The following is a 21,647-nucleotide window of genomic DNA, read 5'->3' as shown; positions in this document are numbered from 1 at the left end:
AGTTCCCAAAAGCGTATGTGACCGATTCCCTCAAAATCTACTCAACGGATTTTCATGCGGTTTCACAAATGGAGAGAGGGCTTCAAGAGGAAGGTTTACGGAACGGCAAAGCCGATTTTGATGAGAGTTTCACTGGAAGTTTGCCGGGAAAACTTTGTGACACACTAATTTCAACGCGGGCGAAGCCGCGGGCACAGCTAGTATATATATATTTTAATGTATGTTCTGAGATAACTTTGTCGTTTATGAACCGATTTTGATCATTCTTTTATTGTTGGATAGGGGATATCCCTGATGTGGTACCATGATAAGAAAAGTTTCCCCCAAGGCCAGTTTTCCCCGCTTAACCGTTCTCTAAGAAATTATTACACGAATCACACATTAGAAGTCACTAATAGTAATGTTATAGACATTTTCTCGAACTACCCTAAACTGTTTAATAAGTTAGTGACTGAACTTTTTTTTTTTGTATTATTCCTAATATTATTTTTGTTGTGAATCTCATTATAAAATTAAATTAAATTTTATTTTCATAATGTTAACTTATCATGTATTTGTACTGTATCAGTTAGGGCTTTTATTGTATTAATTTAGTATTGTTGAATTAATTAAATTTGGTTATTCTATTTTATTCATAATTTTATTGTAATAAAAATTTATTTGATTTCATTCTATCAAATCAAATTATATTGTATTAATTTTAATCTTATTTTTTTATGGCATTGATTTTAATGTTGAATTTATTCATAATTTCATAATTGATTGTTTTATTATTAATATTTCGTATTAATTTTAATTTTGTAGTATCAATTTTTAATCAATCGTATAATTCTATTAATAAAAAATTTAAAAAAAAATTGTAAGTTGGATTATTTTATTCTTAAATTTATTGTCATAATTTGATTTTCATTGATTTAATTCTGTATGTTTTTGTAATGAAATACTCTCATGTAAGCTGTATGTGCCTATAATTGAGGTATCACTCAATTGTTTGTACCCTGTGCTGATGATTATAGTGAATTTGTTAGTGTCTACCTTGTTGGCGCATTATAATAAATAAAAATAAATAAAATGAAATTTCAAATAACTGTCCCACCCCCCGTCGACCCCCCATTGGTTGTTGTGACGTAATATTTTTAAGTTGCTGAAAGCGTGCCTTAACGTAACTAAGGGTAAGAAAGCGGTCCAAAATGGTAAAATTTTCCCTAACGTATTTTATAGACGGCCCATTTTCGATAGTCAATTTTTAGTAGATCTTCTTTATAATAAATTTATAAAGTCAATATTATGCTTTGATAAAAAAATTGTTAAAATAAAATTTAATCATTCCAATAAAAGCAATCGTTCAGTGTTAAAAACGTATATTAAGAGAGTTTCCCAAACTTAAAACAAAGCTTAATATAAATAGCTACAAATAACAATATTTAATTTTCATAACCCCAACCGCATTATTACTCGCACACGACACAACTTATCTCTAAAAACAATAAATACATAATACAACATCGAATAAATCATACTGTATACAAAAAAAATTATGAAAAAAAGTATGAAAAAAAACCCGTGCTACTGTTTGTTTTATCAAATGCACAATTCAAGGGCAAAACAAAATTGTATAATACACGCTATTGATCGTGAAATAAATTTATTTTAAAATTATTATTTAACCATTTATTTATTTAAACATTGACTTTAAATATATTTTATTATGCACATAATTATCTTTATACGTTTCCGTAACAATTCGAAATATTTATATTTTATATTATTCATATAAATTTAAGTACCGATAATCAGGTAGTTACAAAGTACGATTCGTTTAACATTTGACTTTCAGTAACAATAATGTGATAGAAAAAAAAAACAAACAAAAAACACGATAAATGCGAAAATTTCTTTTACGATCCAATCGAACAAGGAATGTGTAATTTACAAAATTTTGTTCATATCCCTGATGTTATCAACCATATTTTGTCATATCAGTCTTTCAATTTATATATTTGTAAATACATAATCGTTATATATAATATATAGTTTATTTCAAACCGCAACAATATATTTCTTATAGTAGATACAAACTAGAGACTAACTTCACGCATCTGCTTAATGGATGAAAATTATTTTATATTTATTTAAGTAGATTAGAAAATAGCCTGAAAAAACCTGGCTAGGCTGTATTTAATTCAATATTTAAAAAAAATTAAATTAATAAATGCACCTACGAGTTTAAAGAATAAATTTAATACCTACCGACAGTATGAAGCCTGTAAAAAATGCAAACGTTAGGTTGACTTTTATTTTCCTGGCATAACTACTGAGTGGCAAGTATATTAATATATATTGTTCTAATTACTTTCACCCACGTGTTAAATAAATCTTACATCAAAACGAGCGCTGTTTCATTCCAAATACGATGATATAGGGTTGCCAGCTAAGTATGGTTAGAATGGAGGTTGCCGAATATAATATAGCCTAGCCAGGAATTTTCTAGCCAGCTTTATCGCGATTTATCCTTAACATACTAAAGAAGATAATTATTTAATTTTTATCCATTAAGCAAATGGGCGAAGATCATCGCATCTTAGACTATTACTATAAATAGATATCTGTGCCTCCTGTGTCAAGACTGATACAATCGTTAAATACTTAGAGTAATTGATTACTAACAAAGAGGTATAAAACTTGACGAATATCGATTTTCACAAATTTTTTAAAACAGTTATATCACAAAAAAAAAATGGTTTTCGTATCTATTGCAGATAGAAGAACGATAATTGGAACAAAAAATTGTTTTTTTTTTTTTTGATAATGTACTTGTTAAAATCACAAATAAGGTGTAACTAGACTTATGTCACTATCACAGGAGGCACAGATTTCATTTAAAATGGTCAGGCCTCACGTCGTATTTAGTAAAATGTTTGACAAAAGAAATCTTGAGGATAGTTACTTTGTATTTAAAGTGTATAAATAATTTTCTAATATTTATATACCTATAAAGTTATTTACGGGTAATTTTATCACATATATAAAAAAAAAACATTTTGTTCAGTATAGATACATTAGTGTACTTGCATATAAACATGAAACCTTAACAGTCGTCTGCTACAGAAAATATTTATATTGTTAAAATAAAGCGTTACATAGCCCTGCTGTATGCACAAAGCGGCAAATCGAAAATTGACATTTCATTTACAAACAATTACGTTTTAGATGTAAATGCTTTTATGTAAAATAATTCTTATTTTTTTTCAAGATATGCTTTTTTTGGCGCGTTAGGGAAAAAGTGAAATTGAGTAAATTTTTACGATGCGCGCGCACACAGTCACAAAAAACTGACACCTGAAGTTAGCTAGTCAACGAAGAAGTTAGCAACATGAAGTTTGCTAGCCAATGAAGTATAACTTCTTACGTGCGTATATAAGTACACACACACTTTATTTTTCTAAAATGTAAAATAAAAGGATCTTTTAAGTTTTTTAGATGCCGGAAAAAGAGTACTGTTCAACAATACTAGTTTTACTTTTGTACATAAAAAAAAAAATTTAAGTAAAATAAATCAATCAATGTTTTATACATCAATTACATAGATACTAAAGATGTAGTTAGTTAACTTTGTAAAAAATAGTTTAAGCCAGATTATGTACAGGGTAATTTATTAAATAATCTTATAGAGATTTTGATGTAAACAGTGTGATTTTGTACGTTAAAAGTTTTTTACGAATTAGTGTATTAATTTGATTTCAGTTGACATAATACCAATAACATAGTGACAGTTAACGATAAAAGGACAGCAATTGCGAGTCTTCAACAATAATTCCTTTAACCACACAATGAATATAATTTTGGCTTGCACTCAATATTACGCAAAGACGATTTTAGTTTCTTATTAAAAAAAAAATTGAGGTCAATATTAAAATAATAAAACACATAGATCATTGAAATGTTAATAACATGCATTTGATATCAAGCAAAAGCGATGTTAAGAAGGTAAAATGTTACATTATTTTTGTTAAAAAAAGTTTTCTATTTACAAAAATATGCTTTTTTCGACATTTTGTACCAATGGTATATAAGCTTGAATGTGATCTTATTTTTTTATATATTATGACATACATTTATGTAATTTTTAACATTTTTAAACGATTTTATCTTGGTGGAATATATTAAAAGAAAAAGAATAAATAAAAAAAAAACGTGAAAATATTAAAAAGTTGTTTGAAAATAGATCTGTTTCGTAGTTTTTGCTGTTAAGTGTAATATGACTAAAATAAAGACTCATATTATATTGAGAATATGTCAGAAGTTACGAAGTTAATTATTAAACTATTTAAATTAGAAGCATTACATATTGATTTTGTTGACAATTTTTGAATTACCGTTTGTATCCTAGCAGGACGGTACTAGTGTATACTTGTTTTTATATTTTGTGGGACTGTATATAAAGTATTGCAGTACATCCGCCTGACCAAACAAATCATTGCTTAATTGATTAATTCATTACAAGGCTATTTAGCCTTCACCATATCGAGTTATTATTTATTTAATACTGAATTCTTGATATCAATTCATTTATAAAAAATCATATGTTATAATGTTTCAAGCAACCTAATTCCATTTCATATTTGATAAAGATGAACATTTAACAAAAATAAAATCAAAACTTTGAACTTACATCATCGAACATCGAAATTTGACAAAAATACTAAATAAATAAAATAAAAATGTTAATTCAATTCAAACACATTGCCTTTTAAATGTAATTCAGTAATCCCTATGTTACAATAAGAATATTAACATTGATGACTTTATAATGCATGTCATTATTTAAGCAACAACAGTTAAAATTTGACATTGTTTTACAACACTGATTACGGTTCAGAGTCGAAATATTTTATATTCGTTTTTCCTTTTCAAATACGGTATAAGATACACCCGTACTAGGCGACAATATTCCTTTTTTGTCAGTGCGCACTGTGTCAAAATTTATAGCGGAAATCCTATCGCAGTACTTAGTACTTCCTGTGAGCTTATTAGACAAATTGTTTGCAACTGTCAGTTAGTAGACATGCAAGCTTGAATGTAAACTTAAGCTGTATTTGTTGAAAATAATTGACATATTCTTAGCTGATTGAATTGTCTCACGTTTTCGATAAATAAGCCGTACTCTATATGAGATAACAAGCGAACAGTACATTGCGTTAACGTACCATAAACTATGAATGATTAACAATTGCAAACCATTGAGTAATAGGTATGTAGCCCGAATGTCGGATTCAATAGCTATTGCTCACTAGCGGTAGATTTCTGCCACAATTTATATGAAGTTTATATCAAATTCATTCACTCGTATAGGTTAATTATTAATTCACTCGTACACATACAAGAACGTTGATAGTCTTAAGAATAGTTTACCGTTCCGCAAATAAATCGCAACACAGTGTGCGTAGACCCTTTGTAATAAGCAACAATTAGATTTGTTTGGTTAAGCTTTCGACATATTCACATTTCATTGTTCCTTCTTGTCGCCGTGACTGCCGGTCGAGTTGTCGGTCTCCTCCGGCTCTTCGTCCGAATAGTTCATCGGTTCCTCTCCTGGTCTGAGTAATCTACCAACGAGGTCGTATTTCTCTGAAATTCGAAAGATGTATTTAATTAATTTTTTATTTGAATAATATTTGAAATTAATATAAAATATGATATAGTCTTTCGTATTAAATACTTATTTTATTGAAACTTAGAAACTAATATAAGACTGAAGAGTGACTTAATTATAGCATAAGATGATGATACACTAACAATAAAAACATAAAATTTTGTTCTAAGTTGAGGTGTGTTTTTATTGTATTTAAGAACTAACATAATATCGAAAAAAACTCCAAAAAAAGATAAAATAAAAAACACAATTAATAATTTGTGGAAATTAAAATGACTTAAAGATTTCAGGAGACAGATATATTGTTCAGAAATTCACACACAAAAAAGTTAATTAAGAACCACAGATGTTGCAATAAGAAGAACCTTTTAGGTACAGCAGAATAAATCGAGATCGGAAAAATACTTGTATATAATAAGATTACTATGTGATTATAATATAAATAATGAAGACAATTTGTTGTTCCTAAAACTACTAAACAAATTTTAATCACCATTTACAATTTAATGTTACCTACGTCATGGTTTATAAGTTTCACAAGTAACGAAACACATAGTAGTGAAAAAGTAATTACAATAAACGACGTGAACGAAACAGCACACTAAAATAGTCGCATGAAATCCTGGGCGGAGGATTTTAAAAAGACAAAAAACACGCCAAGAGCACGAGACACGTTTGCATGACGCAGTGTACGGTCCGCCTGATGGTAAGAGGTTACTATAGCCATTATACATACATCTGCAACAACAGAAGCATCACAAGCGCGTTGCCAATCCGTACGCCTTAGCAAAGCTTTGGCTACCTTATTCACCACAGGGACATCACTACTCGAAACAAATATTATTTGGCTGTGATCTTCAGTAAAGTTGAGATTTTCCCCAGCTGGGGCGGGGCTACTATAAATTTTAGTGAAATATTTCTTGCTATCCTACCCTCCTACCGCAATATTACCGATCCAAACATGGTTAGCTTGGGTAGAAGCCACGATCACTAACTTAACTAAGTCACTAATGGTCCAGTAAACTAAATTTTTGTAATAAGTTTCTTAAGGCAACAAATCCCGAGTTTATAACTGAACCAGACTTGTTTTTTTAAAACAACGATTAATGTATGTACATTATTTAATTATACCAGGGTCAGCTGACCGTGACACTGTACACTAAGAATTAATTGAATAACCTAACCTAGCTTGGACAGAACATCATCATTGACTTTAGGTACATTTACTTTGGCGGATTAGGATACCTACTTAATATAATTAAAATGTCCACAATTCTGGCTATATCAATGGTTATTTTTATGTAGCAATGGACAAATTAACTTTTTATTAAATAAAACTTCTTTACGCACGCTTGCCTTGGGGAATAAGCTGGTGATTGCGTGACGAGAACGTTATGAAAAGTGTGATCGACTGAGGCGAACGGAGCAAGAGAGAGGTGCGAGCACACACTTTTTTTCTTTCTCTCGTTACTTCGTCTCGTCTCGTTACCTTTCGTATATCTAAGACAGCGCAGGCCTATTGCTTAAGAGGTTTTACTTCAGTCGTGTGGTCTAGAACACACTCGTTTTGTTTTTTATAAAAAGGCCACTACCGAAAATTGACACCTATACGAAGGCTGGACAGAAAAAATATTACAAAATTAGCTTAATGCTATAAAAGAGAACTAGTTTTTTTGTCACGAAGCGAGGAAACGGTAACATACACGTTTTAAAGGCGTCTGGTGGCGTGTGATGTAATACTATATATGTATTGTATAACAATATTATTACTATTTAACTATAGTGTCCTGTACCCAAAGCTTGTCTGAAACATATCGCTCTTCTAGGGATTATTATTCCAACATATTTTATATTATTTATTGAGTAGCTGGAATTTAACAAAAAAAAAAATATATATATATATAGTTCAGCTCGCAAACTTATAAAATAAATCTTTTTACTTTTTATATGGATAGAATTCTATTCAGACAATACTATTTAATATATGATCATATTATAAAAGGCAATAAAAAGGTTTTGTTGTCTACACATAATAACTACTATTAATGTTATGCTTAAAGTTTTTTGTTCAAATCAAAAAGTCAATGGACGCCTCCAAAAGAGGTTGTGCTTTACTCTCGCAAAATGACAAATATGGGAAGTACTCTCTTAAACCTATACATTTTTATAACAATGCATTAATCATTACATAGTATAAAACAAAGTCGCTTCCTGCTGTCTGTGTGCTTAGATCTTTAAAACTACGCAACGGATTTTGAGACGGTTTTCTTTAGTAAATAGAGTGATTCCAGAGGAAGGTTTATACGCATAATACATGCATAATATAGTAGAGGAACACTGATAGTTTTTGCAACCGTTAGAAAGCCGCGGGCGGGTCGCTAGTATGCTATAAAATATACACTTTTATACAGACCACACATCATATATAATTGGCTATAAGTTAAATTAAATATTATTTGAAGTCTTTTTAAATACTACTAGCTGTACCCTGCGCGCGTTGCTACGCTTTTTTTTTTGGTCGTACAAATACCGACTCCGAAACCTTTGTGGGCTCATGCAAAACACTTTTCTGAAGATCATGAGATATATATATATATATATATATATATATATATATATATATATATATATATATATATATACTAGCCGACCCGTGCCTACTTCGTTGGGCGTTAATTATTATTATATTAACCAAATAACATACTTTAAAGAACAAATTTTATAGCACTTAAATAAATAATATGTTGCTCCAACGCCATCTATCAAAAATCGAGAAAACGTCAAGAATCGATTGAAAACCGGTTTTTGATTATGTTTTGATTTTCTTATATCTTTCGTATAAAATGACGCGAACTACTATTATCATACTTTTAGAGCAAATCTTATATTCAAAGTAGGTTTTGATATGAAATATTTGGAAAAAAATTATATTTTCAATTCTAACGAAGTAAGTGACAATTTCCCCCTTTTCGCTTTCGACTTACAAACATGTGTATTAAAATTGAGAAATGTTTGGGAGCAAATTTAGAAATTGTTCAGAGGAACCACGCTTCTGTTGGATCAAGCATAAAATACAAATTTTAAATTCTTTACCAAGAAATTTAAATCAAAAATTATAATATTTCATCGAAACAAAAATTTAAATTAGGCTAAATTTAGGACGAAGCGAAGATCTTGTTTTTTAAACAGTACTTGTTAATTCACTCGTCATTTTATTAATTGCCACTTACTCAAGATGAATCACAGATTGTTCGCAGAGAATATAAAACTTCGAGTAGGTAACTAAAAAATTTCAACATTCATTAATTATGTAGAAGTGATTCTAATGTAGATTTGTTTATTTTCCTACTATTGCGTCGTATTTTATACAAAACGTACAAAATGTTCAAAATGTTGTGCAATATAAGGAATATTTTAGAACAATAAATAAGTCAATACCGATTGATATTTGATTAAACTACGCATTAGTTTTGTATTTACTAATAAATACGATACTGTTTGGCTACGGTACTCAAGAATATAGCCACCCCCTCTCTTCCCGTGGGTGTCGTAAGAGGCGACTAAGGGATAACACAGTTCCACTACCACCAGAACTTAAAAAGCCGACCGGTGGCGGGATAACCATCCAACTGCTGGCTTTGAAATACACAGGCCGAAGACGGGCAGCAGCGTCTTCGGTGCGACAAAGCCAGTACTGCGGTCACCAATCCGCCTGCCCAGCGTGGTGACTATGGGCAACACACATGAGTTCACGCTATTTTTGGCGTAAACTTGTGGAGGCCTATGTCCAGCAGTGGACTGTATAGGCTGTAATGATGATGATGATGATTATTAATAAAGAGTCGGGTCAACATATAGGCTACATATTATTATGCTACCCACCTACCGGGAACGAGCAGTGAACTTTTATTTCCTCAACGCAACAACGTGTAATCTAACAACGTATATTTGAATATTGATGTTATTATGTTAATAACCATGCTATATAAGCTAGCTTCACATTATAAAAATCACGCAATATAAGTAACTAAGCTGATAAACATAATTAAATGAATATAAGTAGACAAGACAATTTTAAAGCAGCGCCATCTATGAGATTTTTCTGTAGATATGAAATGTAAACAAGAAACGGGTAAATGAATGTTATTTTAAAAGGTATAATCGTAGGTATTTTTGGTGCTGTATAGCGTTTACGCAGACGACGTCGCAGGCAGCAGCTAGTACTAAAGTAAATATAAAATACATATCATCCATTAAATAGATGGGTGAAGTTCTTCTCTTTTTCTGATCTTCTCGATCGTTTTAGAAAAATGAGGTTTAGTGTAAAAAGCGACACACTTTTAGGATTTTTATTTAACCTTTTGTAAATAATAAAATATGTTATAAACATTTTACATACATACACGTGGCGAATTGGGAACTACATGTTGAAGCGAAAATATTCTCAATTAGAAATATTACATATTTTAAATCAAGCTTTAGACCTCTTTTATTACGAAAAAAAAAACACAGTAAGACGACAATATTTTTATCGTTCTGTACCTTAAAAGGAAAAAACGAACGAAAAACGGAACCCTTAGGTATGGGATCACTTTGTCGTCCGATTGTCTGTCAAGACCCTTTTTCTCAGGAACGCGTAGAGGTATCAAGCTGAAATTCATATCAAATACTCAGGTCTACTGTCCCTTGGAGCTATGAAAAAATCAAACTTCTAAGCCAACGAAATGAAAAGATACAGCCGTTTACGCTGCAAATTTCGACAATCACAAATGAATCAAAACCTACATCACTTCCCGTCTCAGCACTAAGAATCATGGAATTTGGTACGAAGCAAAGTTTTGTAGTACAGATAAAGGAAAAATTGCGATTTTTTTAGTTATATCATCAAAATATTTTCAATAATTTTGTTTGTACGGAACCCTCGGTGCACGAGTCCTACTCGCACTTGGATGGTTTTTATTATTATTATTTTATTTAGTTTTGCATTATACCAAAAAATAAGAAATGGTTTGGACCCTTTGATTGAAAATGTTCGAATAACAGGTAGGCCCATCCTACAGCGAAAGAGATTGACCGGTGATCTATTAAAAAAAAGACATTAAAATTCATTATTTCCCTCTGACATAAAGATTTGTGATATAGTTGAATTTGTCATTTGGTAAAATAACAAAGATATAAGCGTTTACAAACAAAAATAATAAGACTAAAGCGTTAGTAATACGATATCTAACAATGTTTAGCACGGATTACATTTCCATTTTTTAGTCTACTCTGACAATAGACGTCACTGAAAAGCTTCGATTATATGACAACAATCTCTGTCCTTAATGATATAATACCGACCCAAATTTTCGCTCCAAACTTTTTAGGTATCATATGACTTTTAAACAAAAAGTTGAAAAACTGCTCCCTTCCACATAATTTAAAATGCGCTCGACCGTGACAGGTCAACTTTCACCAATTATAATGAATATTAAAATTAACCGAGATTTATTTATAATACAACACATCTGTACCAATACTGATATATTTTTTTATACTTGATATAAAAATATTTATGATCACTATTATTAAAATTTTAGTTGTAATTAATGTTTGTCGTATCTTTAATAGTAAAATAAATAGTAATAAAAATAAAATCTGTGCGCTAGTGTCACAACGGGGGTTCAGTGTGTTCACATACCACATCGAAATCTCGTATTTGTATGTAAAAAAAAAAGTCCGAAGTACAAATCACAGTAATAATTAGGAGACAAGTGTGGTTATTTTTACATCATTGCTCAAAAAAATGAATCTATTCAAAATACTATAATAATAGATAATATAGCAGTCTTTAAATGAATTGTTCATAATTGGAAAATAATAGTTATTTGTGTGTCTCAAGGTTTAAGCTAAGGCTAGTTTTATGTACTACATAATATTACATTTTAACAATGTATGACAGGTATTAAGTACATAAACATCAAACTAGCGACATTGAGGAAAGTCAACTCATGACCAACACATTATAGTTAGGATGGTAATTAAAATTTGCTATAAGCTGTACTTACTGTTTGTACTGTTAGTTATGTACGATGTAATATATACCCAAATGAAGCTGTAATAGTCATATGTTAAGTGTTAAATTTTTAATTTTATTTAGTCTAAATTAAACTGCATTATTTAATATTTTTGTCAACAAAATTTATACTTCAGCCAGTAATATCTCACTGCTGGGCATAGGCCTCTTTCCCCGTGTAGAAGAAGGATCAGAGCTTAATCCACAACGCTGCAACAATGCGGGTTGGTGGATATAGTCTCTACTATGAGTAACGATCGTTATCAGTAAAATTAGGTATTATATATGAGAAAGCAAATCAAAATTGTTAAATTGAAATTTGGTTCCTTAAAATTATATATATACACATTATCTTATCTCATATTGCAGCAATGCATGGTTAAGATTTACAAAAAAAAATAATACATTATCAAAAATGTTATCGATAACGCCAGCCAGACCAGCATTTTGATAAAAATTAGGAGTGCTATGTTGACTATAAAGTTCTAATTATGTAAATATTAATATCAATATCTAATGTTAATATCATATATCTATATAGTTCAATAATTATTCTTCTTGTGCTTGTGATTATTAATTCCGGCTTTTATCCTCGGGCAGAGGGCCTCCACAGTGCTCTGCTATCGCGCTCTGTTCTGGACAATCCGCTTCGCCTTGGACCACGTCAGCTCGATCGCCTTCAGGTCTAGTGCCACTAAACGACTCCCAGTGTGCTTAGGACGGCCACGTTTCCTTTTCGCTTGTGGTGTCCATTCCCGGGTTTTTCTTGGAATGTGGTCGGAGGTTCTTCTTAGGGTGTGTCCAATCCAAGCCCGTTTGCGGCCTCTTCTTTGGAGACCGATCGGCGTCTCGGAGAAGAGATCTCATAGATCTTCATTGGAGATCTTATCAGGCCAGTAAAAACCGAGGATCTGCCATGAGTATCATGGTATGGACACATGACTTAATTACCCTATAACTACCGTATTCTCGGATACTGCGCCTGACTTTGTAAATGGGGATGACGATTGATGACGTTAAGGTGGCTAGGTATCGTTCCAGTTTTCAAGATGTAGTTGAAGAGTACAATGAGTAAGTACACACCAAGAGATTCCAACGACTTCCACGCCTCGATTGGTATGTCATTAGGACTAACCGCTTTACGATTTTTCGTGCAGAGAAAACAATCACAAATTCGTCAGGTGTTATTGGGCCAAATAGTCCGAGGTTAGGTGGCGACTCGTACGAATGAAGACTGTACGAATGTTGATTATATAGTTCAATAATAATGAAAATCAAAGTTTATTGAATAAAAATATGCCCTATAATTTGGTTTTACAATTCAACCCTAATAATATTACAGATGAGAGAGTTTATTAGGAGAAATGGATAGTTATACAAATTTGAGAGCTTCTGGGGGGATTGGGGTATGGTCGGCAACACGCTAGCGATGCTTGTAGTGTTGCATGTGTCTATAGGTTACGGTAACCGCTTACCATCAGGTGAGTCGTACCCTTGTTTGTCAATCTAGTTCTATAATAGTAGTTTATGCAACTGTCATATAATGAAGGGTATTAAAACACGAGTGTGAGTTTATGAAACGAGCGCAGCGAGTTTCATAATAGTAACGAGTGTTTTAATACCCGTGTTATATGCAGTTGCATACACTACTTTATCTTCACTAATGCAATTAATCAAACAACAAGAGTAAAAGCTGACAATAGTTTATTTATAATAATTGTTCAAATTTTGGATGGTACAATTTTGAAAGTTAATGTTAATTATTGATCCAGCAGCTGTAGCGGTCGCGGGGCAAGCAGTAGAGCTCGTAGACGGAGTCGGAATAAGTTATTATATTCTTTTTCATATAATTTTCTAGATTTTTCTGGCAAAAGATTGTGAGTTAATTTTGTTGCCAATCCTAGAATATCCGGAGGCGTACAAATATCATCGCCGCTATCCATTTTTAACTTTTAATTTATTAAATTAAATTCACGCGTACGTGTATTGTCACAGTGATTTTGCCGCCATTAAAATCTAACCAATGAGAGCGCAGCTGCGCGCATGCGCGCGATGTTTTAATGAGATTTTACGATATCGATGTGGATATTATACCATCATGTCAAATTGCTTAAATTGAGTGTTTTGTTGTCTGCGCTATAACAGTAGTCATTATAAGTCAAGTATTGGAAACATAAGTAGAATGTTACAACATTAGTGTAGATAAAAAAAATTACGCGGGTGAAACCGATGGCGCTGCTAGTATTTATATATATATTGAGTATTCTTATGCTAACCTCTAAATTGTGCTTCCCACTCTTTAACAGATTCCATCTCCATTGAGTTGAGGTCACTAAGGTCATCATATTCTTTATCAGTTGATGTCACAGAGAATGTAGCTAAGCCTCGAGATGCATCCTTTCCCCCGAATGCTGCATACGGACCATCTAAAACATGTAATAGTATCACAAATAAACAATCATGTAGTTTAATTACATAACTAAAATGATGCCCGTTGACAAAAAAAAAATCCTTTTAAAACTTCCAAATGTTTGCTACACAGGTTTAAATGACTTCTCATTACATAACTTTTTTTACTATCATGGGACAGCACGCAAGGATAAGTAATTTGCAGATTAAAATAATGATATATGGAACACAGATGTCCACAGATATAGCAGGATTGCCAAAGAAAAATCCAGCAAATAGTCGCCCATGTTCCGTGATCATACAGTTTGCAAGCCCGTGTATCTGAGACACATTTTTCGCTGAACTGATTCAATTACATAAAAGAATAAAGATGATACATTAAACACAAGCCATGCTGGAATAGCTGGTGAGAAAAAACCAATTTACGTCGTAGACCACTTAACGCCCGATCTGAATAAAATTCATGCTTTTACTAGATTAACAGCAAAAAAAAAGTCGTCTGGATATAATATTTTATTTAATGACTTTGGTGTATCTTAACAGAAACTTGACTTAATGATTATACGACGTATTTGGTGGTGAATTTATTGATAATCGCTATATAAAAAGTATTAGTTCTAGTAGTTTATTACAATCGGATAGTAATTGAGAGGATTTATAGGTGACAGTAGATGCAGTCATACAAAATAAACTGAGTCATGTAGCTGGTGCTGGGTATATGCCACCACCAATCAAAAGTGAAATACTCAATACATTTTTAATTAACATATCTAGAATAATTAATGCAAATGAACATGTGATCCTTATAGGTCACCTTAATTTAAGTATTATATTTTAGTCTGCATTACCAGAAGTAGATTATATGTACCCAGAATGAGGTCATTGTCTTGGTACTTCTCTTATTGATTTTATTGAAGAAAATAATTGAATAACTAATAATTTGCAGTAACTCCATGAACTTCTTTACAGCATCTGTAGATGTGGGTAGTAACAAATTTCACGAAAGCATTCAACAGAGTTAACGATAAACTCCTGGGGTAAAACTCTCAACTTTTGTCATGGATTTCTTCATAATTAGCTAACAGTATCAAACATACCAAAAGTCATAATTTTCTGTTTTATCGCACGTCTGGAGTTTCTCAGGGATCAATTTTAGATCTATTCCTATTTAATATCTTCATTAATGACATTACCAATTGCATCAAAATTTTTAAATATTTAATCCATGCAGACAACTTAAAGCTTGATAAACAGATCATAAATAAGTATGACATTAAATCTTTTCAAGAAGATATCAATAAAGTTTTCGAGTGGTGTAAGTTAAATGGAATGGAGCTAAACCCTTCCAAATCTTCATATATTACCTTCACACATAAGCAATCTTTAATTGATGGAAAATATATTATTTATATGCACCCATTGCAGAAACTGGACTACTTTCACAATCTAGGTATCACTATTGATACTAAGTTTTGTTATAACATAGATATTAACAACATATGCAGGTCTGCATGCTAGATTTTGGTGTTTGTTTTAAAAAATACTAAACCATTAAAAAAACTTAAAACCAAAAAAATACTACTTTAGTAAGAAATAAGCTAAAATATGGAACACCCATTTAGAACCAAAACTACCAGACTCACAAAATAGATTAGAATTTATACAGAGGTGATTTACGTAATTTTAACTCCTTTGGACAAGCCAAATAACACCTTGCAACTTGCAACTGAATAAAATTCAGTTAAACTAACTCTCAAACAGGGGCAACCTACTTGATGTGATTTTCTTACAGAAACTAGTTAACGGAGCTGTGAATAATTCAGAACTCCCAAGCGAAATTACACTTAACTTTTCCTTCTCATATACCACAGTATCCCATAGCACTATCTACTTATAAAACCCATAGAACAAACCTCAGTTAATATTTCCTAATAGGAGAATGAGTATACTCTACAGCAGGGGTACCCAAACTTATTTTGTCTATTGCCCACTAAGAGAAAAAAATATTTTATAGTGCCCCCTCTGAGCAATCTTTTAATGAATATTAGTTGATGTTCACAAGTTGTAATCGAGAGTCCTTATAGATTAAATGACAAATCGCTCCCCAAGCCTCTACACAATGCTATCATTTTTTTTTCTAGGTCTCTTACCTTTTAGTACTGCAGGGCCCACAAAGAGGCATTGCTCTACAGAAAATTTACAGCTAAAAACGAGTCATAATACATCTTTGCAGATAGCCTAGGTATATCTAAGAAAAAAAAATTAAAATCGTTTGATTCTTCAATTAAAGCTATCTAGTATTAGTATGAATTTCTAATAATAATAATTATATGTATATTTAATACCTAAACATATCTCATAGTAATTTTTTTTATTGTGTAATTCTGTTGGTGGTTCGGCTATAGTTTATATTACAGGTAGATTTTTTTTTGGGAGGTTAATTTTTGTTATTTTTGACTCTACCATAATTCTGGTGCTGCGAGAAGTGTACTCATGCTCCGTTCTGCGACTATCACGTGTTATTTTCCAACAAATTTGAGTACAAACGATCTTTACTGCAAGATGATTATGATACAAACTGACTTTTAACGACTGACAAATAGACACTTTTAAACTAAATAACACGTCAGACATAATATTCTAATAAAATTAGTAACATTGCGTGCTAGAATATAGGTATAGAAATTCGAAAAATACTCAAAATCGAATCGGGGCACCCCCACTGTCCACGTGGTCTTGGTCTGCCCTACCCCTAGAGTGTTTTTTTAAGCCGGAGGCGTGGAGAGATCGTAGCAGAAGGGCTGCACTTCCCGCAGCACCGGAGCCAAGCGTTACTCTAACCTTAAAGGTGGTAGGTTAATTTTTTCCCATTTAAAAATTGAACCTCAAAACTTCAACCATGATATCTCTGTAACAACGGGGTAACACGAAAATAGTTGTCTGGGGGGGGTGGTGAAAAACCCACACCCCTCCCACCCCCACCCTCCCTTTCCCCCCAACCCCATAAATTTCTTGCCGGCAATGTACATGATTACCAGTGGTTCTTACTAAATAAATAAATCAATAAAAAAAGACAAAAACTAAGCATATTCTATATTGAATAACATTCTATAGAAAAAAAACAGTTTACTAATAAACTTGATTTCAGTTACAAAAAAATTGCATATTGTGTGCCAACACTAGTCTTGAAAAAAATCATGTATAATTCATCACAACATTACGAATAAATAAACAGTGAGTCACACAAGTCGTCGCTATTAATAAACAGATGCACTCACCGGGTCCGTAAAAGCGGCGTCCTCGCGTCACGTCGAAAATCCACCCATTTACCGCCACCAAGACTCGGCCATCGGGTTGTGTTCCATCATACTGCCGAAGTTCAGCTACTGTCATGTCTTTTCTAATTTTTGGAAGCTCTGGCGTCGGTGCCTCAACGGATGGTTTTCCAAACCTGCTTCTTAATATTTTATACACCAGCACAGAAATTATCAAAGTTAACACCAAATTCACCGGACTATAAATAATTTCATTTATGATACTAGAACTAGAAGTAGGAGTCTCAGTATCTGCTGATTTAGTCTCAGGCGTCGCAGACATTTTTACAGTGAAATAATAATATAGAATATGTGTTAACTGCGTTATTTATTTATATTTAAAATGATATAAAACGAGTACACCGCTTAGTTGATTTTGTCTGAAAAATAATCAAATCACTGACGTCAGCGTCTGTTTCGACAGCGACAATTGTAAAATGTTACCAGATGCTTATTAATAATACTACTATTTTAAATTCTGTATATTTTAATAGTTTACGAACTTTTATAGTTTCGTTTGTGGTGAAGAGTGATGCATTTGTTCTGTGTGGTTATAAACTACAAAAAATTTATTGTTTTATTTTAAACTTTATCAAAAATTTACAAGATCTTAACGAAAAAAAATTTCTTAGCATTTTATCAATAATAATAATAATAACACACTTTATTTTAAACCAAAAACAGAAATAATACATAGCAAAGAAAGAAAAATTTTAACAATATATTTATTAGGTTCAAAGGGCAACCGTATCGCTGAAAAGCGATCTCTTTTCGGCAACCTTAGGGTAAAGAAAATGGTCTAGCGTCAGCATAGGTGTACAAGTTACAACAAATTTATAATAAATATTCAAATGATTAAACATATACATACAAAAATACATATAAACATACGTGCACGAGTGTATACTCATACATACATATAAATACAGTATATAGTTAAAGTATTTCATTTGTGTGATTTGAATATAAGAGATAATAGTATAAGAATAATTCGGAATTGATTGTGTTTTGATTACGAAGTAAATAGTAATAATAAACAATTTAATGGCATTTGAAAAAAATTAATACGTTTTTGATTTCTATACCTAAATGGAATCTTATTACAAAAATTGCCCTGTTCGATTTTGCTCACTAAGGCATGTTTAGCTTAAAAAAAAATTCTATTATGTAAACTATAGAAAACTAGCACGATGTCGCTTAAATACGAATGTGATTCATTCATTACAGGTTGAAGAAACTAATAACTGTGAAGTAATAGTTTTGATGAAGAAAAAAGGGTTCTCATTCCAGCTAGTCATTCCTACGAATTATTAGGGACTAGAGACATTATTTTTTGCTAAAATAGTTGATTTTAAAAGTATGTTATATGCCAACATTAGTGATAACATTTGAGTGACATTGACATAAAAATAAGATTACAGTCCGGCGTGAAGTGGTGATGTGGTACCCAAAGAGTATATAAGTAAAGAGGTGTCACTCCATAGACACGGTCGAGCTCCGGGTTCAAGGTTTTGCTATACTTCAAGTACCAACTTTGTGGTTGAGCTCTATTTTTTTCGTTAAATTGGTAATAATGAAGCATAGTGTTGTTACTGTTATCCTACCGGAAATCGATAATAGTGTGGAAAAAGGTCGATAAATTAGTCGATAAAATTATCGATACTTTTTGAGCACAGGGTTCTTAATTTTATTTAAAATAAAAGGTTTTTTGTATATATATAATGTATATTTAAAACTTCTTGGTATATACTACACTACTACTAAATTTCTTGGTACTACTACACTTAACCAGCGAAAAAAAATCTACATTTTAAACAAAAATGAAGGTAATTGTTACAATTAAACATTACAAACATAATTATTATTTTGCCCTGATCACTAGTGTCTCGGTAGACATCACCTATCTATTATGTCATCGGCTTTATAAAATAAATATTACAACAAATTATTTAACCTAATGTTCCTAGTGTAGGCCAAGAGGAAAAAAAGCTGGACAAAACTCTCGGTAGTCTTTTCAAATTTAAAGTTGTTATACAAAAAAGTTACATTATTGAAGGCATGTCGATCACAACAGCTAACAAACAAATTTTATATTTTCGTAAACATACTGCGATACATCCCACAGCTCTCAGCACATTCTAGGCCTCTTTCTTCAAGTAGGAGAAGGATCGGAGCTTAATCCACCATTACAAAACAAATTAAATAGTAATTATCAAACAATAACAAACACTTTTACAAAACAAATTAAATAATAACAATTATTAATTATCAAACAATAACAAACAAAATGATTTAAAACATAAAAAACATGTTAACAAAACAAATTCTTAATTATTAAGATATTAATTAATATTTAATTATAACATAGATGATTTACAAACATAACATAAACTTCTTTATAAATCAAATTAAAATAAATAAATATAATATCTCATAACATAGATGATTTACAAGCATAAACTTATTTACAAAACAAATTAAAATAAATAAATATAATATCTTATAACATAGATGATTTACAAGCATAACATAAACTTATTTATAAAACAAATTAAAATCAATAAATATGAATAAATATAATATAAATCTTATAACATAGATGATTTACAAACATAACATAAACTTCTTTATAAAACAAATTGAAATAAATAAATATAAATAAATAAATATCTTTTTTTTTCTTTTTCTTTGATATGTATTATTTCTGTTTTTGGTGTACAATAAAGTGTATTATTATTATTATTATCTTATAACATACACACAGTCATATATTCCTATGTTAAGCAACTTAATGCTTGTGTTACAGGTAACAACTGACTGTACATTTTTGAAATAAATAAACAGAAATAATATATATATATATATATATATATATATAAATATATAAATACACGTAGTACATTCAATCTCAGGCGGGAATCGAACCTGCAACCCGTGGAACAGTAAGTAACAATAACAAAAAAGATGATTTAAAAGCATAACAAACATTTACAAAACAAATTAAATAGTTTCTAATAGTAATTGTCAGCCAATAACAAAAAAGATGATTTTAAAGCATAAAAAAAAAATATTAACAAAACAACTTAAATAGTAACAAATAGTAATTATCAAAAATTAACAAACAACATGATTTAACACTTAACGTAGCATAGTCACAAAAAAATCAACTCTTAAAAAGTGGTACAAGTGAAATGATCTCGCAAAACAGTAATTATCAATCAATAACAACCAAGACGATGAATTTGACCTATAACATATTCACAAAAATCTAAAATTTTTAAACGTTACATATGTAACGATCCGACATACAGTAAATAACAAACAAACATAACATATATATACAGATATTATCTAAGTAAAAACAATTCTGAAAAGCGTTATATAATGATCCTAGGCATACAGATAAAAAACATAATGATTTACAAACATAATAAGAACATATTTAGAGTAATTTTCTAAATTCTTATTTTTGTATTATTAAATGTTTGTAGTAGGTAATTCCATAAAGTACTACCGATTTTAAAAATTCTTTCACGGGATGCTACAATTCCATGTACGCCATTTAATGGTATGTGGATAAACGAACAGCGGATTATGGGAGAAAACGAAATAGCGAAAATCGCGTAATCTATGTGGGCGAAGCCACAGCGGAATTTTTTTTTTGTTTCTAAGCTAAAATATACACATTTAAAAACTTGGAAAACAAAAAACATTGCAAAGACATTAGATGTCAAGAAGAACTGCCAATATGTATGTTTTCTACAAACATTGTTTTATAGTACTGACAATATAAATATAAATATTCAAAAAGAATCTTAAAAATTGTTATCTAAGCTTTGTCTTGATCACATTATTCTAATAGTATATTTTTGTCTTTACATGATTTTCTAATGAATAATAAACAAAGATTATGAATTAATTGATTTGTTTTTTTCTATAAAATGCTCATTACTTAATTGCAAACTAGTCTACTGCTTTATATTTTTAATTTGTAAGTCCTGAGATATAATAGCTTTGAAATGAATTTGGCTCTTGTTTACAAAATGACATAAAGGTTTAGAAGGAAAGCACAATGAGCTCGAATCTTTCTACCATTCTTTAAAACTAATATAATTGTTTAAGTCGTCTACTGGTTTATCAACTTTTAACGAATCTTTACATTTCTGACATTTCGTTCTATCTAATAATTTTGCAACTAAATAACCACTAACAT

The 21,647-nt window shown here is 30.9% G+C and overlaps 1 protein-coding gene and 1 long non-coding RNA gene across 2 annotated transcripts; both read right to left on the bottom strand.

Moving 5' to 3' along the window:
- Positions 1 to 4,554: 4,554 nt before the first annotated feature.
- Positions 4,555 to 17,853, bottom strand: LOC123670315 (membrane-associated progesterone receptor component 1-like). The gene is made up of 3 exons (XM_045603819.1): positions 17,399 to 17,853; positions 13,988 to 14,137; positions 4,555 to 5,628 (listed from the first exon to the last, which is right to left on the bottom strand). The coding sequence occupies exons 1-3, from the start codon at positions 17,715 to 17,717 to the stop codon at positions 5,507 to 5,509; spliced, it is 591 nt and encodes a 196-aa protein (XP_045459775.1). The 5' UTR covers positions 17,718 to 17,853; the 3' UTR covers positions 4,555 to 5,506.
- On the bottom strand, positions 17,197 to 17,383 carry LOC123670317. The gene is made up of 2 exons (XR_006745898.1): positions 17,259 to 17,383; positions 17,197 to 17,228 (listed from the first exon to the last, which is right to left on the bottom strand). It is a non-coding gene; the product is annotated as an uncharacterized LOC123670317 (long non-coding RNA).
- Positions 17,854 to 21,647: the final 3,794 nt, after the last annotated feature.

Source organism: Melitaea cinxia, chromosome 4, assembly GCF_905220565.1.
Source record: "Melitaea cinxia chromosome 4, ilMelCinx1.1, whole genome shotgun sequence".
Classification (NCBI taxonomy): Eukaryota; Metazoa; Arthropoda; class Insecta; order Lepidoptera; family Nymphalidae; genus Melitaea; species Melitaea cinxia.
This window is presented reverse-complemented; position numbering and strand designations above follow the sequence as displayed.